Raw genomic sequence first — 25,093 nt, 5'->3', positions numbered from 1 at the left:
TGATCTGATCTTCAAACTTCTTTTACATCCAAATGAACATGGGTTTCTTTCACAACTTTATCGACTACGTCCCTCTCTATAACACCAAGAAGCCAACAATGGGAACTGTGAAACACCCCATGTAGAGGGACCCGCAGTTGATTAGATTCAGTTTTCGTTTCATTGACCCAAAAATAAGATGATTCTCTTGGGTGTAGAACATGTCAGAAAGAATAACAAAACATTTGAATACAATACTTACTATATTTGTCATTTGTCACCAGATTGTCAAAATAGGTGAATACACTATAGTAAACTGGAATTGCTAATATTTACAGAATTAATACACTGTCAGAATGAAACTTTATTATGTACTAATTATACATTTATCATACACAAAATACCTAATCTTGACTGTTGCGACCAACTGCTGTCAAAACTGAAAAAACACACATTTTTACTTCAGCTGGTCTAACAGTTCCTGTAAAGATATTAATCTATAGAGTAGAAGGAGTTGCCTATCAAAGTCTTTCAAACTCTGTTTAAAATGTGCTTTATCTGAAACCAAATTAGCTGTGACCATCACTGCTAGTTCATAGATTTTCCATTTTAAGTCTTTCATAAATACATTTTTATATGTATGGGAGGATGTGTTATTGTAGAACTGTATGACATGATACATATAGTCCTTACTCTGTAATGTAGAAATAGCATTTAGTAGACAAGCAGTTTTACTCCAGAATATCACCCCATACGCTACACAGGACTGGAAGTGAACAAAGTACGTCATTCTAACATGTTTCGGGGGCAAACCTTCGAAATAATTCTCAGAGCAAAAACCACAAAACTATGTCTGGTATGTGTGTGTGTTTTTTTCCTTCCCCCTTACAAGAATTCAGTATGATGTTGAATGTGTTTGTAGGTTTAAAAATAACATACACTGCATATGTGAAAACATGGGCACTTGCTGGGCATTTACATGGCTCTTCTTCTTTTTTAAAAAAAATCTAAAACAAATAATTGTTAAATGTAACTCAACCACATACATAATATCTACTTGGAAATTCAGCTACAGAGTAGAAGTCGTCAAGTAGAAATGACTTCAGTTTGTTTGTGAAACTTCCATTGCCTGACTTTGATTCACAAGGAAAGTGGTCAAATATTTTTATAGCTGCACTCTTTGCTCGTTTCTGTGAAAGAGTAAGTTTAAGATGTGGATAATGGAGATTGTTTTTGGTCATAGTAATTATTCATGATGTTACTTTTCAAACAGTGCCTGCTTATTCATAATGGAGAAAATGTGTTTTGTGGCTGTTATTAGTATGCCTAATTTTTTTTTTTAAACTGTTATCTACCGACATCAGAGGATAGACACCTGGCATTTATTACCCTTATAGCACATTTCTGTGCAACAAAGATTATGAATGGAAATATGAAAAATAACATAATTTTTTAAAGTTTATATGATCGAAATTGGCACTCATGTATAGAGTAAATGTTGCTGAGCCCAAATGTTTGACAAAAGAGGCTTATTTTCTGCTTGTCATTTGATATTTTTATTTCACACCGACTGGTTTTGGGCACGTCACCCATCGGCAGGTCTGTTAAACAATAAAAATAAACTTCAATTGGATTTCAATCCAGTGTTCACACTATGACAAAAAATTCTATCTAATCTTAATACGAAAAAATACGCCTATTTGGTATAAAGAAAGATTGTGTATAACTTTTCTCCGAAGCAAATGTGTCGAATTTTGATAAACCAAGTGTTTCAGAGTACCTATAATACACAATTTCTAAATTAAGTTCTGATTAATATGTTGCTGTTGTGACCTTCAGTCCCAAGACTGGTTTGATGCAACTCTGTCCTGTGCAAGCCTCTTCATCTCTGAATAACTACGGCAACTTACAGCCTTCTTAACCTCCTTACTGTATTCACCTCTTGGAGCCCTACTACAGTTCCCCCTCCTCCAATTCCTCCCAATAATAGATTAATAATTCCTTTATGTTTCAGAATAATTCCTACAACTGATCACTTCCTTTACTCAAATTATGCCAAAAATTTCTTTGTTCATTAGTTCCATTCAGTATCTCTTCGTTGGTTATACGACCTAACCACCTGATCTTCAGCATTCTTCTGTAGCACAACATTTCAAAAGCTTCTATTGTCTTCATATCTGAACTGCTTATCATACACATTTTACTTCCTAACACTTAAATCTATATTTCATGTTAAGGAATTTCTCCTCTTCAGAAATGCTTTTCTTTCCATTGTCAATCTATGTTTCATACCCTTCCTACTTTGGCCATCATTAGTTATTCTGCTGGCCAAACAGCAAAATTCATTTACATTCCACACATAGCTACAGAAGCATTTACAGAGCACTTCTATTGAATCTGAATGCATTGCAATACGTTTCATGGCATAAGGTACACCAATCATATACAATACACAAAGCAATAACTTTTTGTTGTTGTTTCAATGAATGTTAACTTCAAATGTTAATACCATTACAACTCATCTTTCCAGAGAACTATAAACTGAAAATACATACAATTAGAGAAATTAAAAGAAATGCATCATTATTGTCAGGTTTTTCTAAATTGAAAGGCTAGCTATCTTCCTTATTAAAAATGCTTTGTACAAGAATGAAATTAGCTGTGGGATATTCTTAGATTTATCTAACGTGTTTGATTTAATCAGCCATGACTTATTACTTATGAAACTAGAATTTTATGGGGCCCAGGGACTCGCCTTCAAATGGTTAAAGTCTTATATTTCTTATAGACAACAGAAAGTACAGACTGACACTTGCAGAAATGGTGGTTTTTCTGATGACACTAGCATTTTCATAAAAGGATACACCGTGGATAATCTACGCTGAGTGTCTCAAGGACAATAAATGAGACAGGAAAATGGTTTAGAGATACTGCTTTGATCATAAATAAGGATAAAACGGTACTGATGAATTACAGTAATATTAAAAGTAAAGCTCGATGACGAGTAAAAGCAGACTTAGGGAACTATGTTATTGTACAAGCTCCATACATAAAATTCTTAGGTATATGGGTGGACGAGCACTCGAGACCTGAACAGTATCTGGAAGTTTTGAGTAGAAAACTACATAAATGCTGCTATGTGCGAAGATTGCTTCGGGGCTGTTGCAACACTGAATCTTTGCTGTGTGCTTATGTGAACAGTATGCTTATGGTGTGATCTTCTAGGGAAATACAGGTATGGCAAAACAAGCTTTCAAATCTCAAAAAAGTTCTATTAGAATAATGAAAGAATTTAAAATAATGTCTCTTCCTAGATTATACATCTATGAGTGTGTCTGCTTTCTGAAAACTCACCAGGAATTCTCAACAGTAAATAATCAGGTTCATAATGATGAGACAAGGATGAGATGAAGATGTCCCATACCCCGAGGAACGTAGGAGACGATGTGCGAGACCCACACTGCCTACTAGGCAAGGTCATAGCGGAGGTGGTTGACAAGAAGAGAGACGATTTTCACATAGACACCCAGAAAGGAGCACTCTACCAAAAAAGTGTAAACTACCAGCCCAAAATACTTTTTAGTGCATTGCCTGCTACAATACAGAAAATTAAAGAATTTCATAAATTCAAGGTTGATTCGAGGTTTACTAACACATAATTTTTATGACACTGAAGAATAAAATAGTTGTATTTATTATCCAAGTTTTGAAACAAATTAAATACAAGAAATTATATTGTAATTGACGACACCCATACAATGTATATTGTTCACTGATGAATAAAGAGAATGATTCATTGATTGGTTAATAATTATATCATAAACATGTAGAACATAATGATTAACAATGATGTGCAAAAAGACAACGGGAGGACGATGGTAACACTCATCCTGTCATATCAAAGTTCTGTAACTCGTGTAACAAACAGTACATTCAACTTGTTGAGACAGGCAACTGACTTTAGCACCCATTTTCGATCTCCACTTTATATTTTCTGTTGTTTGAAGCTCCAATAAAAACCGTATTTCCGTCTATGATCACTGGCTTTTTGTGCGGATTGGACTATTCAAGAAGCGCGAAAAAAAAAAACGAAAACAACAAAAGCCTTTTTATTCTTTTATCAGATATCTACTATTGCAAGAATCATTCTTGGATTAATGAACATTGCTGTCCCATGCTCTTAACTTCTACTCTCCGTTGATTAGCATTACATGCACCACCTTGTACGAGTCATCGTTCAGCTTTTTGTGTTATCCTTTCGTACATATGTCCTAAGTTACATATTTTGATAGTTTACTGTCGAGCTCGTAAGACCCAGAAAAGCGCCACATTCGAGACAAATGAATCGTAGAATGGACTTCTACGTTACTACACTTTTGAGGCAATCTTCTACTGGCATTGACGGCCGAAGACCCAGCTATAATACTTCCATTTTTAACATAAACGAGCTATGTATCTAGCGTTCATCGTAGTTATGATGACTGTATTCTGACCATTTTATCCATAAATTCACATACGCGATTAGCAATAAACACCAGCGGTGACCCCCAACACTCCGATTATAGCTAAATTAAGCAAAGAGATTGAATACTGTCATTTCTGTTGTTCAGCAGAGGCGGTATGAAACATATCACTTCGGTCTGTGCAATCTCTCTGATTCGTGCTTGCCTGCCTGCTTGGAGAAAATAGACAATGGCGACAAGCAAGTGGCGTGTGTTTGGCTGTGGCAAAGTTTAAATAATCCTTTATGTCTGTTGCATCTTTGCGTTTTTACTTTCCTGTTGGCTCTATCATCTCACAACGATATCAAGGGACGCTATCACGGTTGAAACGAATGCAAGTTCTGTATAAGAACTTGTGAAGAGTAAAGGTATTTGTGTCCAAGCTACAGGCCCGCACCCGAAAAGTGACAAATGCAACTGATTGAGGCACAGTGTTGGAACTAAAATGTTAAAGTAAGTCGATCTTACTTATGTTGCCATTGTATTATAGACAATATGCCCCGTGTTGAAAGTGTTGATGCAGTTTCATGTTTGCGTCAAGTTCGTGCAAGACAGATTGAAAGGTTAGGTGCTAGCGGACGTACGCTACTTCTACTTCATTCATGTCATGTTCAATCAGTGGACGTTGCAGCAGTGTTTACATTGTAGCTTATAATCTTCTTGTTGCAGGATAACGTTTATTTATAATTTGAGAACAGACAGAGGAGGTTAAGGAATATCAGAGGGATGGTAAAGTGAAGGGACATGAGCCATAACATTGCAGGGATGGCGCCCTTTGTGAGGTATGACGATCTATTGAATACTACTTATTTCTTAATTATTTTATTGCTGTCTTTAGAGAGGTTGCAGATTATCACAACCAACTGTTTCAGCATGCCAAGGGGGAGGAACCACATGTATTTCCAGGGCCCTGGGGGAGAGCCGCAACACATTCAGCGAGGACCCTGTTTTCATGATGAAAGGAATGATAAACATCTGCCGAATGCATGTGGGTAAGTGACCAGTTGCTGTTTTACTCAAGTTTGTGTGTAGTTCTGTTATCAACAATGGGACAGAATGGAAAATATAACTTTCATTTGTCTCTGGTGCTACATTGCTTGTAGCTTTTATACAATTCAAGACCTTGCCATTAAATGTATAAGAGCAAGTAAATTATAGAATGTTCACTTTCTCCCCCAAAAAATGTGTTTTCGTTGCAGTTGATACAGGATGATGTAAATATTGAGTTTGGTAGCAGCTAGGGAGTCAAAATAAGTTACTATCCCATCATATATTGGAAACCTCTGCAGTAAAAGAGTGAATATAATGGACTAGTGCATGAAGTGTTGCAGTAGTGAGGTAGTAGAGTACCAACAAGGGAAAGAAGAGAAAGAAAACGTGTGGAATATCCTTTAGAAGGTTCTCATCTCAAGTTTCTTGTGGTAGTGTGTGGTACTTATTTTGGAGTGCACCATAAGTTTTGAACAATTAAAGTTTAGTAGCCATTTCAGTGCTAAATTTGTTGTTTGTATATTTTAGTTATGTTTAAGCAATTCCATTGTACAGAGGAAGAGTTCACATGAAGCCCATAAAATTGTATGGGGTACTAATTAATGTGCTTTCTGACTGTTTGTTAAACTTCTGTATTGGGGGTATAGTTTGAGTGTATGTTGACTAAGAAGTAAGTTGTATGCCATTTCTTTAATAGAAAAACAAATGTCAGATGCAAATAAACTTTCTTTGCACTGCACAATTGTTTAGTAAGTATAGTTAAAATAACAAGCCGCACATAACAGTTCCTCTTTTAATAAGATAAATGAAATTGTAACTGGATATGTCAGTAACTGAAGGAAAGTATATTTTATTATTGTTTGATGGCTTGCCCAACCAAAATTGTCACTATTCATTGCTTTATTAAGGCATTAATGTTCTGCACTGTTTCGTCAGTCATTCTCTTGTGGAATAAAATAGTTTCCATGTACTTCAGTGTGTATTGAATATGTTTGTAGAAGTAAACATAACAAAATGTTACTCAAGACAGTTTTCAGCATTGAAAATTGGTTGAGCTTGCATGCGTATTAGCTTTTGACTTTTAAAAATTTATGTATGTACTGTATCATGGTTCTTCTGTCAGCTGAATAAAACACCTGTGATCCTGTGTTCTAATATGTCATGGACCTTTTTTAGCTTGTAGTCAGGAGTGTTCTTAAGCATTAACTTGGTATGTGACGGTCTGTTTTGTACTATTACCATTTTCATGAAAATTTTGCAGAATGCCACTTGGAGGACTTGGACCAGAATTCAAACCACCTGTGGTGGGAACTGTCCCTGATCCTCCACCTCCGAAAAAGAAGCGGCGATCATCAAACGCGAACACCACCCCTGTTGTACAGGCGCCTCCTCCAATGCAAGATCTCCTTCCACCACCTCTTACTGGTAATCAGACATAAATTTTAGATTTATATAATTTCACATGTTTCTCTGTTACTGATATTGCTCTGTTTTATTATTATTTTGAATGTAGCAGTTACAAACACTATGCAGTTGAACAGAAAAAAAGTAACAGAAAGAATAGTATTTAATGCCATTTTCATAAAATAAACAGTTAAAGACTTCTTAATGAGTTACATGACAAACTTGGAAACAAATACAATCACAAATATGTTGATAGAATAAAAGTTCCCACTATTTGATCATGTGTCTTATGCCAATTGCTATGCATCACAAATGCAGTTTAACAGTTTTATTTGCTGTGAAAACAAAATTGTGATCATTGTTGTCATGTTGGTGTTATACTTTGCTGTAGAGTGCCTGTTTTGTGCTCTACTGCCTATAAAATTGACCTGTCAATGCTTGAATGAATTCCTTGTTTTGAACGTGGGATAATTTTAATTACTAATCAGACGTGCAGTTGCCAGGTGAGATGGCACCATGCACAAGATTGGGACTTCTATTGCCACACATTTAGTAGCAATAGTGTTCATATCTTTGACTGGTTGTAGATTCATTATGAGCTATGCATTTGCATTAATGACCTCACTGTAGACATTGTGTTAGATTCTAACCCACATATTCAGTTTTAAATCCCAGCACTAAGTGTGTGAAATAGTTGTCATGTTATGTGTATGCAAATGCATCAGTGTTTATCTTTACTTGTCTGTGTTAATTATGTGAAAATACATTGTAAATTGCTCATAGTCAATGGATGGACTTCACCTCCCCACAGTAGTACAAATGATGATATATCATGATGGGACAGTGACAAAAATTGGGAGTTGCAAGCAGGCTGGGCCAGGATATCTTTATGAAAGTGTCAGTTTGTACATTTGTATTCTCTTTTGAGTATCCTACTCTTACTTCCTCTTTTTTATATTCATCTCTCAGATTTGTTTTTTCCCCCCTATTGGTATTCTTTCAGTGAGGCCTTCAGTAATAGGATTACTCCCTCCTTATGACTTATTTTCATTTGCTGTGCCCCCTGTTTCTTCCAAAGGTCTTCCCTCTTTATGCCAAATCAACGAATGTGCATTATCATAAATTAGTGATTCACGCAACTGTGAATATGTCACAGAATCTTAAAATTCAACTGCCGAAACTAAAGAAATCAGTTTGTCTGATATATTGTTACCACAGGTGTTTGGAAATGAGATTTATAATCATACCTGCCTCTCCTTGGGGGAGGAGGCAAGGAATTGTATATTCGTTTCTCTGGAATTGTACCAAGACATACAGATTTTGTGTGTACATACTGACTGGAAGTAAATCAATCATATCAGGTTTCAGTTCAAATTTTATTGCTTCAAGGTAAACAAGAGAAGCTATGAATCAAAGATAGTTGACAATAATAAAACTGTAGGCAAACTATGTTTCGTGTAGTACGTCATGCACAGCTTCATCTCTCAGCTGACTGCAGTAATACTCATGATATTTCTATATAATCATCACTTTTTCATGTATTATGAGTGGATCCTTAAGTTTTGTTGCTGCTGTTGAAGTTTTTTCTTGTATACCTTGAAATCACTCATTTACCAAACTGCATCCTTTTCAAACAAAGATTGCCACTAAACACCCCTTCTTTTGTTTCATAGAGTACTGAAAGAGATTTCAGGATTGCCAAGTGCTGGAAATTTGGGAATTTTGAACTTGTCAGGGAAATTCGGGAAAAAATGGAAAAATCTGATTTTTGTCTCATTAGATGAAATGGTTTGCTTACTGAGGTGTTATGCATCGCCGCTGGCTGGGCGCAGCTGAGATCGTGCACCACTTCCCTACTCCCTCATTTGTACTGCTTCTCCCCTTTCTACCACTCCTCTCGACTTGCAGTCAGTGCTGCCACCACTTCTTTCCCCTAGCCTAGCAGCTGCCAGCAAGAGGCACTGAGGCATGAAGAGTGCTTTGTTTGTATTTGGTTGTCACAAATTGTTGATGCAGCAGCCAGAGACAGTGGTTATGTGTGCATGAGTTGTGTCTGAGTGATTGTGTGAATGTGTATCTGTTTTCATTTTCTGACGAAGGCAATGGCCGAAAATTTAGTTGCGAGACTGTGATTGTCTTTCCTACAAGCCTGTCTGTAGCTCAGTGATCACGTTTATGGTGAGTTGCTACCTATCCTCATTAGTATTGATTCTCAGTTTTTGTGTAAGTTATCTATTGCATGGATTGATCAATTCGGTCTCATTTCATCAACATGCTGGCTCTTGACACATGAATTTCTGACCATATTAGTGGATTATTTGCAGTGGGCCAAAACCGCATGCCATTTCTGCAGGTATCTCAAGCGGATTGGGCCTGTTAATCTGAAGCCCATCGTTTCCCACTAATGTGCAGGCGTTGCCCATTGGATCTAGTCTCACAGACCTACCTTCAGGCTGGGTCTTGTGTGTGGCATAATGCGGCAGATTTTTGTGGTTTATCCATGGACTTAGTACCCAGGTCCTCGTTGGCAGGGCGGAGGCCACGGGCGATGGACTTCAGGAATTGCAACAGTGTGGCATTTTATAGACATCTTATTTATTGTAGTACATTTTTAAACTTTGAAAGTAGTTTATATATTAGAAAGTCTAGACAATAAGAAGAAGAAAATTGTGGCAGTTGCTGGCGATTTGTGTGCTATATACCCATATATTTCTCAAAAGAAAACTCGCACAATACTTGTAAGATAATAGAGATAACACAATGGGTGATAACCAACAATAACGAACTAGCATTTTCTTGGTTGGTCTACGCAACTCATTCCTGCCTTATCCACCTTTTTCAAGAGGCCTGCATTTTCCTGAGGTTATTTCTGAAATCAGTGAAGATATTTGAAATCTGTCTTATGACCCCAAGGAAATGCATATTTTTGTCACCAGATGTGTTTCGTTTTATTGAAATAAAATAACATCATTGTTCTTGATGAAACACACACACCATTTGGCTTGTTTTCTCTATCTAAAAACAGTTCATTACAAAAGACATTGATGTTCTATATAAATGACCTGGGTGACAATCTGAGCAGTTCTCTTAGGTTGTTCGCAGATGATGCTGTAATTTATTGTCTAGTAAGGTCATGCGAAGACCAGTATCAGTTGCAAAGCGATTTAGAAAGGTTGCTGTATGGTGTGGCAGGTGGCAGTTGATGCTAAATAATGAAAAGTGTGAGGTGATCCACATGAGTTCCAAAAGAAATCATTGGAATTCGATTACTCGATAAATAGTACAATTCTCAAGGCTGTCAATTCAACTAAGTACCTGGGTGTTAAAATTACGAACAACTTCAGTTGGAAAGACCACATAGATAATATTGTGGGGAAGGTGAGCCAAAGGTTGCGTTTCATTGGCAGGACACTTAGAAGATGCAGCAAGTCCACTAAAGAGACAGCTTACACTACACTCATTCGTCCTCTGTTAAAATATTGCTGTGCGGTGTGGGATCCTTACCAGGTGGGATTGATGGAGGTCATCGAAAGGGTGCAAAAAAGGGCAGCTCGTTTTGTATTATCACGTAATAGAGGAGAGAGTGTGGCAGATATGATACGCGAGTTGGGATGGAAGTCATTAAAACAGACGTTTTTCGTTGCGGCGAGATCTATTTACGAAATTTCAGTCACCAACTTTCTCTTCCGAATGTGAAAATATTTTGTTGAGCCCAACCTACATAGGTAGGAATGATAATCAAAATAAAATAATTGAAATCGGAGCTCGAACAGAAAGGTTTAGGTGTTCGTTTTTCCTGCCCGCTGTTCGGGAGTGGAATGGTAGGGAGATAGTATGATTGTGGTTCGATGAACCCTCTGCCAAGCACTTAAATGTGAATTGCAGAGTAATGATGTAGATGTTAGTACTTAAGATTTTTGCTCACACAGGGGAGAAATACAGAACTATTTACACTTTTTTGTCAACTTAATGTTTTCATTTACCTTTGAGATTTCAACATTTGTCAGGGAAATATGCTAAAACTTGCCTGGAAATCAGGGAAATATTAGGGAATTTCGCTTGGGGAAACTTTTGGTAAACCAGGATTTCTTTCTTTGTGGAATTGCATTGGAATTTTGGAGACACCTTTCTGATACTGAAAGTTCGAATGGTGGTTAGCACCAATCCTGCAGGGTGGTACACTGGCACATACTGCTGTCTGAATTTCGCAGTGCCTAAAATACTGTCTCTTGAATTTTGTTCATCGTATTTCCAGTATGTCATCTGAAGTATCATTTAAACTGACACTAATGGACTTGCTGTGAGAAGAGTTTTGTTACTTGCCTGGCTACATTACACTCCTGCTCCCCTTGGCTCTCTGGTTATTACTCAAAAACTTTAACTCTCTCTAATCCAATTTTTGTACTCATTGTGTTCTCCCCAACTCATTTATTTTATGCGGGTAAAGATGTAAGATCACCGGTTATTACACTAGTGCTTTAAGAAAACAATGCAATATGATGTCACTTCACAACTCCCCCCCCCCCCCCCCCCCAATTCTCCTTGATGTCAGACAATGAAGATCTTCCTCTCTTCTTGGAATTTGTATTTCTCACCTGGTCGACTAGCTGTCTGATTATATTTCCTTTACTGTAAAGACGAGCATATAGATGCTCTCCACATTCTTATTTCCTATTGAGCAAAGGAGATAACTGTTCACTATAGCAACTTCAATCAGCCAAAAGAATAATTTTTTCACCACTTATGATTGTCTTGTAAAATAGTACTGATCAGCCATGTTGACTTCTCCCATAAACTTAGTGTATTCCAAAGCAATGGTGGCTTGTGTATTCCAAAGTAACAGTGGCTTTCAGGAATTTCACAGGATATTTCTTCCTATAACCAATGATCCTTTGGGTGTGAGGACCAAAGAATGTATTCAAAAATGTCACTAACCTCTTCTCACAGGATGAACGAGACATAACTCATATTCAGAAAGTTTCGTCATCTTTGAAGAGCATGGGAAATGCTTCCTAGAAAGCATAGCTGTATCTGTTAGATGAAATTTCATTTTGTGCTATTCCCCAGGAAGTTTAAGGATTGTGTAGAACCTGTCAGTAAAGATGTGACAGCCAGGAACACCAGCACAAGCTAGCAATTGCTGTCCAAATGAACCACTGTTTGGGTTGCAAAAGATAAATGAAGACAAATTGGACTCCCTGTAGTTGTCGTTCCATGATGTGGAATATGAGAAAAATGTAACAGTTTGCTGAATCTCACAGCCAGAAAACTCATAAACCCCGCATCTTGGATGTCCTTGGATTGTAGCACTTGAATTGGATACTCCCTTTGAATACTATAGCCAAATTCCTTTTTGGTGCATAAAGCTCTTTGCATTTACTGTTAATGTACTCACTAATGTTCTTCACCTTGCTCCCTCTTGTATGTTGACACCCCTGAGCTGTGACAGGTGGAACTAAATGCAACATCCAAAATATTTGGGGACGGGGATTGGAAATGGAGACGAGAGAACATGGTTGAAATATGGAGTTCGTTCTTGCTAGTCTCCTGTAAAATAACTAATTAAATTTGCATTCAAATTCATGGCTGTGCCCAATATTACATATAGGAAAGCCTTCAATTCTTCTAATGAAACATCCCTCTATGATTGCCAGATTGAATGTTTGGTAAGTGGAGAAACTATGTCCTTTCTTTAGCATACATGTTTGTAGCATGCATAATTTCGCTAAATTGTCAATGAAGAGTTGGAAATATGCAAGTTTGGATTTTGGTTGAGCACCATGAGGGATGGTGAAAATTTGCTGTGTGACAGAAAAAGAAAATTTCATGAGATCAATATCTCTATCGTGATAAACCTTCCACATACATGTTGTCTCTCTCAATCAATTTACGCTCTGTCTGTAGATTCTGATCCACTAGAACTTACATCACTGCACACAGTAGAAGTTTCTCCCAGATCATTCCATCACTAAATTCTCCTTAGTGCTCAGTATCTTCCAGAAGCCACTTGGCAGTGTTATCACTTACATGTTTTCAACTGGCTTTGACCTTACTACAAACATGCAAATGCAGCACACTTTGTGTTGTCAGATCTTTGTACTAAGTGCTGCCATGCGTCTTGTGAATTCCAACAAGGGAGTAGACTGAGGCACAAGAACGGAAATGTCTGACATCATTTAACATGTCTGACATAGTCCAACTGTGGATCTGTAAGGATTAATGTACTGGTGCATAAACTAAGTTGACAATTGGCACAGTGGCTGTTGGGAGTGACTGCAAAGGCATTTCCCATTTACAGCCAATCCCAACAGCCACCCACCGAGTGTCGACTTAGTTTGTGTGCACTATAGCTGAATGTCCATTTTAACTGCCATTTGTTAATTTTGAAATAATTCCTGCAAATAATTTAGGAATAAAGATTACAGCTCACCAAATAGTAAGGGTGTTGAGACTTCAATGAGGACACAAGGAAGACTGAAATTGTACTAGCTTTCACATGAATCCTTTTTCAAGCTAGAGCATGCACCTGTCTACACAATTTCTCCCCCCTACCCTACTCAAAACCTAGTACAGTTACATTGTGCCAGCCACTCCACATCATTGTTGTCATGTGCTGCACAGTCACAGGTGCTGTTGCCTGTGTGTCACATAACTGTCTCGTGCATGTGCTGCATGCCTCAGAGCCATCAACCATCCTTTTCCAGCCCTCGCTCCCTGCTCCCCACCACCTCCTTTCTTTCTCCTCTCTCCCACTCTGCCAGACCCCCCCCCCCCCCCCCCCCCCACACACACACACACACGAGAGGGAGGGAGGTAGGTAGGTTCCAAAATTCTTTAATGATTTCCATTTGATCATTCTAAGAGTCACCAGTGACTAATATCTACATCAATACTCCACAAGCCACCATACAGTGCTTTGCTGAGGGTACCTTGTATCATTACTAGTCATTTCCTTTCCTGTTCCACTGGGGAATAGAGCAAGGGGGAAAATTACTATTTGCCTGCATATGAACCCTAATCTCTCTCATCTTATCTTTGGGGTCTACGAGCAATGTATGTTGTTGGCAGTAGAATCGTGTGGCAGTCAGCTTCAGATGCTGGTTCTCAAAATTTTCTCAGTAGTGTTTCTCAAAAAGAACACCTCCTTTTCCCCTGAAGCACATAATTGCTTCAATGTCTTCCATCAGTCCGACCTGCTATGAATCCCAAACATTCGAGCGGTACTCAGAATAGGTCGCACCAGTGTCCTATATTCTGTCCCCTTTACAGGTGAATCACTCTTTTCTAAAATTCTCTCAACAAACCGAAGTCAACCATTCCGCTTCCCTACAGTTCTCAGATGCTTGTTCCATTTCATATTGTTTTGCAACGTCACATTCGGATATTTAAAAGACTTGACTACACCAAGCAGGACACTAGTAATACTGTATCTGAACTTTACAGGTTTGCTCTTCCATCTAATCTCCATTAACTTACTTTTTCCACATTTAGAGTTAGCTGTCATTAATCAAGCCAACTAGAAATTTTGTCTAAGTTGTCTTGTATCTTCCTACAGTAACTCTTCAACATCTTAACTATTCACCGCAGAATCATCAGCAAACAACTGAACTGTAGATTGCTGCCCATACTGTCTGCAAATTATTTGTGTATGTGGGGAACAACAGTGGTCCTATCACACTTCCCTGGGGCACTTCTGCCGATACCCTTGACTTTGATGAACACTCACCGTTGAGGGCAACTAACTGGGTTCTATTAATTATGAAGTCTTCGAACCACTCGCATATCTGTGAGCTTATGCCACATTCTCATACCTTCCTTAACAGCCTTCAATGAGGCACTGTGTCAGGTGCTTTCTGGAAATCTAGAAGTATGAAATCTTTCTGTTGCCCTTCATCCATAGTTCAGAGCATATTTTGTGAGAGAAGGACAAGCTAAGTTTTTCATGAATGAAGCTTTCTAAAATCACGCCGACTCATGGACATAAATGTCTCCGTCTCAAGAAAGTTTAATATATTCGAACTGAGAATATGTTCAAGGATTGTGCAGCAAGCAAAAGTTGGGGATATTGGTCTGTAATTCTGTGAGTCCTTTCTTTTACCATTCTAATACTGGAGTCACCTCTTTTTTCCCCCAGGTGGAACACTAGCCATTTATGTGTTGTCAGTGACTCTTCTCCTAACTTTTGCATTATGTCAGTTCTTGCTATTACCATGTATTAAGTATAGCATTTGAATCTTTGCCTTGTGAAAGTTGTAAATAACTGATGTATGAAGGTCCCCTCCTTAGGAGCTTCTTTTCAAAAATGTCAGTTGAGAATTTTAATAGCTTGTGAAGAATGAGTCTTGGCAGCTGTTACAGCATGACAGAATCTGACAGTTCTTTGCATTTACAATTTTCTGTGTGTTCATGTCTGTCAGTTCTTTCTTGTTGGACCATTATTAAGATTGTTATCTGACTTAAGAGTCCTCAGGCTGAACTCTACAATCTATGGAATCGCTTAAGTCAGAAAATTTAAAGTTACTACTGAATGTCGCTCAAAATCATTTGGAAAAATGTAAAACCTTAAAACTGTTGACACTTGTACCTCTGTAGTCATCACCCATATCCTTTGTGTTGTTTCTTAATACGCCTGATTCAGATTGTCAACCCACTGTCCCTTCCTAACTCATCTTTACACTGTAACTAGACTCTGAGTAAGTATGTGACCAAGCTAACAGATCTACATCAGTTTACACGTATACTCTGCCAATAACTGTCAAGTTCCTAGTCGAAGGTTGATCAAACCACTTTTGCACTGTCTCTTCTGTTTCATCCCTGAACTGTTAGTAATCTAACAACACTTAAAGTACCAGGCACTGGAGTGATAAACTGAATTTTCACAGAAAAAAGTTCAAAGTTTCATCTGCAGGGACACACACACATACTCATTATAAATAATGTAACACACATAGGCGTGGGTTTTTTTTTCTGCTGTAGTCGCATTTGTCATTTCTGATGTTCATGTACATACACTGCGAATCTCTGGTGGCAAGTAAACAGTAAACCCAGACCACATATTGCATACAAATTAGTCACTCACCAAAAGGGTTTTGGCTTTGAGATGATCACATTACTTATATTTCAACATAGATAGTGCCAACATGCTGTACATCCCAATAAAAGAGGTGCCTTTAAGCAGTAAAATTGGAAAATGCAGAAAGGGCCATCCACATAATGTATCATTAATAAATTTCACCACAAAAGGCACAAAAATGTTACACAAGTACACTGAGTATTACCAGACACGAATGCGTGGCAATACCAGAACATGAAGAAAATGTCATCCTGAAAATGTAAATAATTCCAATGTTAGTTTATTATTTCTCTTGATATTGAATTAAAAGCATCATTATGTTGTAGGCTTTACCAGTGTGTGTGTGTGTGTGTGTGTGTGTGTGTGTGTGTTTGTGTGTTTGTGTGTTTGTTTGTGTGTGTGTGTGTGTGTGTGTGTGTGTGTGTGTGTGTGTGTGTTTTGAATACATCTAATGAAGGGAGTATTGTTTATTTTCTGTATCCTCTTGTCCATTTTTTTTAAGGCTATGGAGGCATCTAAAATCATATGTCACAACATTTTTTTGTCCCTTATTTGTATTGTTATTCCAGGCCAGTCTTCTTGAACCTGTACCTCTTTCCTCCCTTAGGACTGAGCTAATTGATCAAAAACTTCCTTGACAGGCAGTGGGCATTTTGCATGTATAATCAGTTACGTAATCATCAGAATGAGTGAATATAGACTGATTTTTATGATATGAAACAAAAAGAAGGTACAAATTTTTTTCAAAAATGATAACTGTTTTCCAGAATAAAAGTAACTATGGGTGTGATATCAGATGCTTCGTGAATAATAATTTGCAAACTGTGTACAACGAAGACTTTGAGTATGTTATTCAATTCCATTTATGTGTAATGTTATTTCTGTGAAGGTTTTGTCTATATGGTGAACTCTAGTTATTAATAGAATTTGGTTGCATACATGGTAGCATATGAAATATTTAAAAATGGTGACAATTTGGCAATCTGATAGATGTGCATTGCAGAATAAATTGCACGACAGCAATGGATTTGGGATGGCAGTATCCAGATTGTTCCATGTTCGCTCCGTTCATACGATAGTGGGCAAAAACAGTTCAGGTCTGGGCAATTTTTACAATAAGCTCGATGGATGATCGACCCTTATTGGTGAACATTGCAGACGATGATGTAAATGGCCACTGTTTTGTGCCATTTTGGCACTAAAGTTTTGTAAACTTCCCTGGAGGTTTTGACAGAACACTTCCAGTCTTAAACTCTTGACCAAACAGTTCACTACATATTCTGTATGAATTGTGCTTCTCACAACGCCTGACAGTGAACACATACTGTTTTAGCATGAGTGCCATTTTGTGTTTCATTCAATTGGCTATTTAACACACATGCTCCCTCCAACCACTCAAATATATTTAAGTAGAAGAGTGAAAGGTATGTGCTAAGGTCTCATCAGGGGGTAGTTGCCGACATTGTGTTGATCAGTGAAGATACAACAGTTTGTTTCTAAAGATGTATATCATGTTAAAATTTCGTGTATTTGTTCCAAACTCTTTATCAAAGTATCAATATATGTTTATATTGCCTTAATTTACAGATCAAAATAATGTGTTTTACAGGTTATGGTGATACCATTGTGGCGTCCAATCCTTTCGATGACACTCCACCCCAGATGTCGTCGATGAGCATGAGTCACAGCCATCACGTCCACATGAATCATCACCACCACCACCATCACATGGGTGGTCCTCCTATGGGAGGCATGAGTCCCATGGGCAACATGGGTGGGCCACCTATGGGCAGCAGTAGTCACATGAGTGGCCCACCGATGAACAACATGGGCAGCCACACCATGGGAGGACCCATCAGCAGTGGCCAGATGGGAGGTCCACCCATGAGCAGTGGTCCTCCGATGGGCAGTCCTATGAACAGCTGTCCTCCTATGGGAAGCCCCCTGAACAGCGGAACTATGGGTGGTCCCATGAGTACGAGTGGTCCTATTGGTAGTCCAATGAACAACATGGGTAGCACAATGATGAGTGGAAGTTCAATGGGCAGTCCAATGGGTGGCCCAATGGGAAGCCCAATGAGTGGTATGGGTGGTCCTACAATGAACAGTAGTCATATGAATAATGGTCCAATGGGTGGACCATTGAACAGCAGTCACTTAGGAGGTCCTTCCATGAACAACATGGGTGGTCCGATAGGTGGTCCACCAATGAACAGTAGTCCGTTAAGTGGTCCTCCAATGAACAGTAGTCCGATGGGTGGCCCAGCAATGAGCAATAGTCCTATGGGGGGACCTCCAATGAACAATGGACCAATGGGTGGCCCATCTATGAACAGTTTGTGTGGTCCGCCAATGAACAGTGGTCATATGGGAGGTGGCATGAACGTCACACCGATGAACAACATGGGCTCAATGAGTCCTATGAATCATCACCATTCTCCGCACCCTCATCCTATGGGAAACATGGGACCTATGGGTGCTATGAGTGGTAACATGGCTCCTAACATGCATCCCATGGGGATGCATGGACCATCACATCCACCGCATGGCTTCCCTGGACCTGGTATGGGGCCAAAGCCAATGCCAGTCTCAGCGGGAAAAGTAAGTACAGAGATATCTAAATTTTATTGTAATTAAATGGATACTTTAATTGTGTTTTTAGTTTTGATCCGTTGTTTTTTTTCTTGAAAAAGCATGGCACATGTTTATTCTGCCTAACTGGACTGCAGAGGAGTGTGTGTGTGTGTGTGTGTGTGTGTGTGTGTGTGTGTGTGTGTGTGTGAGAGAGAGAGAGAGAGAGAGAGAGAGAGAGAGAGAGAGAGAGAGAGAGAGAGAGGGGGGGGGGGATTTAACAACATGCGAGTTATATAGATTGTAGGTATTTATTTATTCATCTATTTTTTTTTCCCCTCCAAACTTGAGAAGGAACGGAGTGCTATAGTTGTATAAATATTACAGTTAGGAAACCTCGCTCTTTCGCAGTGTGAGATTCAAATATTTGTAAAAGTAATTTCCAAGGCTAGTTTCAGAAAAAAAGTGAGCTACTGGCAGACTGAATTACTGAACCAGCCTGTGAACCTTGTGCAGGTGACAGTTTTTTGTTTGGGAAAACCTCGGGGTGAGGCCAGTTATGTATCCAACGGACAGTACTTGGATGACAGGAGTAGACTCTTGGCTGAACACAGTTAGGTATCCATTTGCCAAAATGAGTGTTCATGTATTTGGAGCTTTTTAATTAGTAATAAATAAGGTGGTCTTGTACAGAGATAAAAAACCATATTAATGATAAAACTTGGTACAAGATGTGCTGTATGAAAAGTGTCCAAATAATTGCTTTCTGCAGTAACATGTTTTCCTCTTAAATGACATAGAAATGCTTAAAAGGGCATCTCCATAACTTCTGATATCCATTATTTTCTTTTGAAAGTCTGGAAAAGTAGAATTTTCCCATTATCTTAATGTCCGTCACAGATGTATTATTTCCCCACATTGTCTTCCCAGGTTAAAAAATTTTTAAACCATTGTGTGACTTACATTACTGTTGGGACTTGTTCCTTAGCTTCTTCAGAAATGAGTGCATATGGCTGTATGTCTAGTCTTTAGTTAAATTTGTCCATAGAAAGACATTGTCCTTTTGTTTAGCATTTTTCACACTGAATGGTAAAAGTGATGCAGCCAGGTTTTGAGGTTATTGTGATGCTATTTCAGTGATTACCAAATGGAGTAAAACTTACAAGGAACTTAACAGGATGAGCCCACTTGTCTTATAATGTTGCTTTCCCTTTGACCTTGATCTATGCCCCCCCATTCCGTTGAAAAAAGCACTGTAAAGTTTTTGCATCATCCCCTGGGGCAAGGTGGCCCACAAATTTTGTAACAAGTCCTTGATATTCTGGACCGAGTTGACATCAGAGCAGGTACCACATGTATTACATTAGGGGCCAAATCTGGGTTTCTTTTTGGCCACGGGAGTACGTCAACAGTTCATAGACATGTCGTGTAGAAGAATGTTGTCCTGTGGTAAACTGACATTTCAGTACAATCACATGAGAGGTAACACAAGATGTAGGATGTCTGTGACGTACAGTTGTGCCATCAGAGTTCCCTCACTTATCATCATCCTCATACCCAATGGGTCACCACACTGTGATGCCAGGAGTAACATTGCTATGTTTCTCCAATTCATTGAAAGAATGGGACGTCTTTGCTGGCTGCCACCATGTTCACTGACTAGTCGTCCTCAGTAGTGCAGAACTACTATTCTTTACTGATCACAATGTGATGCTATTTGTCAGGAGTCGACAGGCAGGAATAGGTTATTATGTGTTTGGTGAATAATAACTCTGTCTGGTGTGGTTAGACTGTGTTGATCAGAATCTTGACAAGTATAGTGCCCTTGTGATCCCATTACTCTAACATCAGGAAACTGTTGCAGCCAAGTGCCCTACAAATCTGGATATTGCACGATTTGACCAGCCAACCAAATGGACACATACAATGACTTTCACTTGATGATAACACTGTCTCACATGAGTAGGAGGTATCCGCATACCCTTCACAGTGATCACTCAGTATCTAGCGCTGCTCATGCCCCTGTAGATAAACGGCAGTCCCGGGCGTTAGAATAGGCCCAAGGTATTTCTGCCTGTCGTAAGAGGTGACTAAAAGGAGTCCCACATGTTTCAGCCTTTATGTGATGGTCCCCTGTTGGGTTTGACCTCCATTTCTCAAAATTTTCCCGAAGAGCGAGCCAATTGGGCTGAGACCTCTCACATGCTTCTTTGACATGGATCTGCACTTCTGCTCATTCTCCAGCTGTTGGGCATTGTCACCCTCCTGGGTGCAATTTCCTCCATCATCTATGCAGTATCGCTTTCTGTGCTGCTCATGATAATGGACTTCTTAGCTTGTTTGCACCTGATATCCAACACGTTATTCAGTCTGTTGTGGTGGGGCCATCATGTACCCTGTTGGTTGTAGCCCGCTGGCCACACAGGAATCTGCTCTACTGATGCCTGTGCCGTTAACTCCCCATGTATGCCAACGAGTAGATGTCCATCACCCTGTGGCATCGGGAATCCCAGCAATGGCCATCCTGTCAGGTGGCCTTCGCTGCGGCTGGGTGGCACCTGTGGGGAGGGCCCCTGGTCGGGTGGCATCAGGGCGGATGATACGCCATGAAGTGTTGTATGTCATCTCTTGCTGGTGCTCAAACACGAGCAGTCTCTAAGTGGTCTAGTTCTAACTTCAATGCTAAGAAATACGACCCCAAATCGTTCCCTCATCCCCCCAATTCCCAACCCCCGGCCACACCATGGGAGGAACCCCAGCCTAAGGATGGCAGCGAAGCTTATTCACCCCAATACCTCGTATGTATGAGAGTTGATGGGGAATCTTTCTTGTCAATGAAATCTCAGTTTTTTGTGGATCATTTAGAGGACAAGTTTGGGAAGGAGGGGGGCTTGTTCAAAATGCAGTCAGGGTAGGTCTACATCAAAACAGCATCCGCTGCCCAGTCATGGGCACTGCTTGCGTGTGACAAGCTGGAGGATGTTTCTGTTTCCATCACTTGCCATTAGAGCTTAAATATGGTCCAGGGTATCATATTTCACAGGGACCTTCTTTTGCAGTCTGATGATAAGCTGTGCGCCAATTTAGAGCGGCGAGGTGTCTATTTCATCTGGCGCGTCCACTGGGGTTCAACAGATAATCATGTTGCCACCGGTGCCTTCATCTTGGCCTTCGAGGGTGACACATTACCCAAGAAGGTCAAGGTGAGGGTCTACCTCTGTGACATATAGCCATAAATCCCTCCCCCGATGTGGTGCTTTAAGTGCTGGTAGTTCGGCCATATGTCTTCCAGCTGTACTTCCAGAATCACTTGTTGGGATTGTGGACATCCTTCACATCCCAATACTCCCTGTGCCCCACCTTCCATCTGTGTCAACTGCGAAGAGCACCATTGCTCGCCAGACTGCAGGAGTCTCCAGAAAGAAAGAAAACTAATGGAATACAAGACCCTGGTGGACTGACTGACCTACACTGAGGCTAAGAGAAAATATGAGAGGCTACGTCATGTGCATATGATGTCAACCTATGCCACCGCTACGACAATGGTTCTACCATCTTCCATTTCACTGGGAACAGTTGGCTCTCAGAGCCGTCAGTTTTCACCTGCCCCCTTGATGGTGTGGGACAGTTCTCTCCCTGTTGCTCCTGCACAACCTTCTCGAGGAGCAACCCCCCCACCTCCCTCCCTCACCCACCCACCCACACAACCATCGTGGAAGTCAGTCCCCGCTTCTCAGCTGGAGAAGCGTAAGTCGTCTTTGGATCCTCTTGCCAGGAAGGGATCCCTTGGGTCACTCCCTTCCCAGGTTCACACTAGTGGCAAAGCTGACACCTGTCAGTGACTGAAGCAACCACAGGTAGCTGGTTGTGGGGCTTCAGAGTCCTCCTCAGTCTCTGAGACTGAATCACTGAAGCCCTCCCAGCCAGGCAAACCTAAGCAGTGAGAGAAACTTATAGAGTAAAAGACCCCCAAGAACCAAGGCACTGAGGTTGCACCCACACCACCACTACCTACAAGCTCTGTGTCTGAGGATGAGGTGGAGATTCTGGCATCCGCTGAGAATCTAGATCTCGCTGGGCCCTCAGACACAATGGATGTCGATCACACAGGTACTCATATGGTGGCAGCTGGTGACCCTGAGGCGTAGACCGCCTCATCAAGTGTTTCATGCTTTCCCAGTCTCACGATCATGTAATCTTCCAGTGGAATTGTGGTGGTTTTTTCCACCACCTGACTTAGCTACGGCAACTGTTAATTTTTCACCTGCTTTCTCCAGTGCCTTCCAGGAAACCTGGTTCCCAGCAACGCAGATCCCTGCCCTCTGCAGCCATAAGGGATGTTACAGGAATCGCAGCGACTATAATAAAGTCTCAGGTGGAGTTTGCATCTATGTCCTGAACTCAGTTATGTAGTGAACCTGTGCCCCTTCAAACCCCTCTTGAAGCTGTGGCTGTCAGGATAAGGATGATGCAGGAAATAACTGTCTGCAATGTGTATTTTCCTCCAGATGGTGCAGTACCGCTGAACGTATTGGCTGCACTGATTGATGAACTCCCTTAAACCTTTCCTACTTTTGGGAGATTTTAACGTGCATAACATTTTGTGTGGTGCCGCCATGCTTAATGGCCGAGGTAGGGAGGTCGAAAATTTACTGTCACAACTCAACCTCTGCCTCCTAAAATATAGGTGCCCCCACATATTTCAGTGTGGCACATGCAAAATATTCGGCCATTGATCTCTCGGTTTGCAGTCCTGATCTTCTCCCATCTATCCATTGGAGAGTACTTAGCGACCTGTGTGGTAATGACCACTTCCCCCATCTTCTTGTCATTCCCGCAACGTCTTGCCCACAGATGCCTACCCTGATGGGCTTTAAACAAGGCAGACTGGGAAGCCTTCACCTCTGCTGTCACTGCAGGATCTCCCCCACATGGTGCCATGGATATTGTTGTTGAGCAGGTCACTACAACAATCGTTTCTGCGGCAGAAAATGCAATCTCTTGTTCTTTAGGGTGCTCCCAGCAAAAGACAGACCTTTGGTGGTTGCCGGAAGGCTCTGAGGCAATTGAAGAGCACCAGCGAGCACTATAGAGATGTAAGCAGCACTCTTCCCTAGAGCACCTAATAGCTTTTAAGCAGCTCAAAGACCACATTCCCCAGCTTATAAAATGATAGGAGTGTTGGGAGAGGTATGTGTTGACCATTGGGTGCCATACGTCACCATCCTAATTCTGGATGAAGATTAGACATCTTTTTGGGTACCAGTCCCCAACAGGAATCACTGGCATTAACATCAATGACATGTTATCTACTGACGCAAATGTGATTGCCAAGCGCTTTGCTAATCGCTATGCTCGAGCCTCTGCGTTAGAGAACGACCCCGCAGCCTTTCACACACTCAAGCGGCGGATGAAAAGTAAAATCATCTCGTTCACTACACACCACAGTGAACCCTATAACAGCCCATTTACAGAGTCGGAGCTCCTCAGCACCCTTGCACATAGCCCTGACACAGCTCTTGGGCCGAATCAGATCCACAGTTCGGATGATTTAAACATCTCTCATCTGACTACAAGCGACATCTCCTCGTCATCTTCAACCGGATTTGGTGCGATGGCATCATTCCCTCGCAGTGGCGGGAGAGCGCCATAATCCAGTGCACAAACCCGCATAATGTGATAGCTACCAGCTGATCAGCCTCACCAATTTTCTTTGTAAGCTGCTGGAATGTATGGTGTGTCGGCAGTTGGGTTGGGTCCTGGAGTCACGTGTCCTACTGGCTCCATGTCAGGGCGGCTTTGCCAGGGTCGCTCTACCACTGATAATCTTGTGTCCCTCGAGTCTGCCAACTGAACAGCCTTTTCCAGATGGCAAGATCTATTTTTACTTATGTAAAGCACAAGACACAACCTGACGACATTGTATCTTTGCCACATTGTATGAGTGAGGTCTTTGGGGCCCGATCCCGATTTTTATCGAAAACTTCCTGCCGCTCCATTACTTTCCATGTCCAAATCGGTGCCTCCCACAGTTCCCCCCCATATACAGGAGAATGGCATTCCATAGGGCACCATATTGAGTGTGTATCTATTTTTAGTGGCTATTAACAGTCTAGCAGCAGCTGTAGGGCTCTCGCTCACCTTCTCTGTATGCAGATGACTTCTGCATTTCGTACTGCTCCTCCAGTACTTGTGTTGCTGAGCGGTGCCTACAGGGAGCCATTCACAAGGTGCAGTCATAGGCTCTAGCCCACAGTTTCCAGTTTTCAGCCGCGAAGTCGTGTCTCATACATTTCTGTCGGCGTCGTACCGTTCATCCAGAACCAGAACTGTACCTCTGGTTTTTGATGCCTGATTGACTTGGCTACCTCACCTTCATCAGCTTAAGTGGAAGTGCTGGCAACACCTCAATGCCCTCCACTGCCTGAGCAACACCAACTGGGGTGCAGATTGCTCTATGCTGTTGTAGCTCTACAGCTCTTGTTCAGTCCCCTCTTGACTTTGGCAGTCTGGTTTACAGTTCGGTGGCACCCTCAGTGTTGTGTTTACTTGACCCAGTGCACCACTGTGGCGT

The 25,093-nt window shown here is 40.7% G+C and overlaps 1 protein-coding gene across 2 annotated transcripts in view; it reads left to right on the top strand.

Moving 5' to 3' along the window:
* Nucleotides 1–3,652: 3,652 nt before the first annotated feature.
* LOC126282226 (protein pygopus) overlaps nt 3,653–25,093 on the top strand; it is a 64,393-nt gene continuing 42,952 nt past the window's right edge. The window contains exons 1-5 of one of the 2 annotated variants that reach the window (XM_049981791.1): nt 3,653–5,044; nt 5,151–5,263; nt 5,354–5,473; nt 6,733–6,896; nt 17,558–18,549. In XM_049981791.1, coding sequence (XP_049837748.1) covers nt 5,226–5,263; nt 5,354–5,473; nt 6,733–6,896; nt 17,558–18,549 — 1,314 coding nt within the window. In that variant the 5' untranslated portion in view covers nt 3,653–5,044; nt 5,151–5,225. The remainder of the gene's footprint in view (nt 5,045–5,150; nt 5,264–5,353; nt 5,474–6,732; nt 6,897–17,557; nt 18,550–25,093) is intronic. The other variant, XM_049981792.1, reaches the window with a different exon arrangement.

This window comes from Schistocerca gregaria, chromosome 7 (assembly GCF_023897955.1).
Source record: "Schistocerca gregaria isolate iqSchGreg1 chromosome 7, iqSchGreg1.2, whole genome shotgun sequence".
In the NCBI taxonomy this organism is placed as follows: Eukaryota; Metazoa; Arthropoda; class Insecta; order Orthoptera; family Acrididae; genus Schistocerca; species Schistocerca gregaria.
The sequence above is the reverse complement of the archived record's forward strand: the minus strand, read 5'-3'. Positions and strand labels throughout refer to the sequence as shown.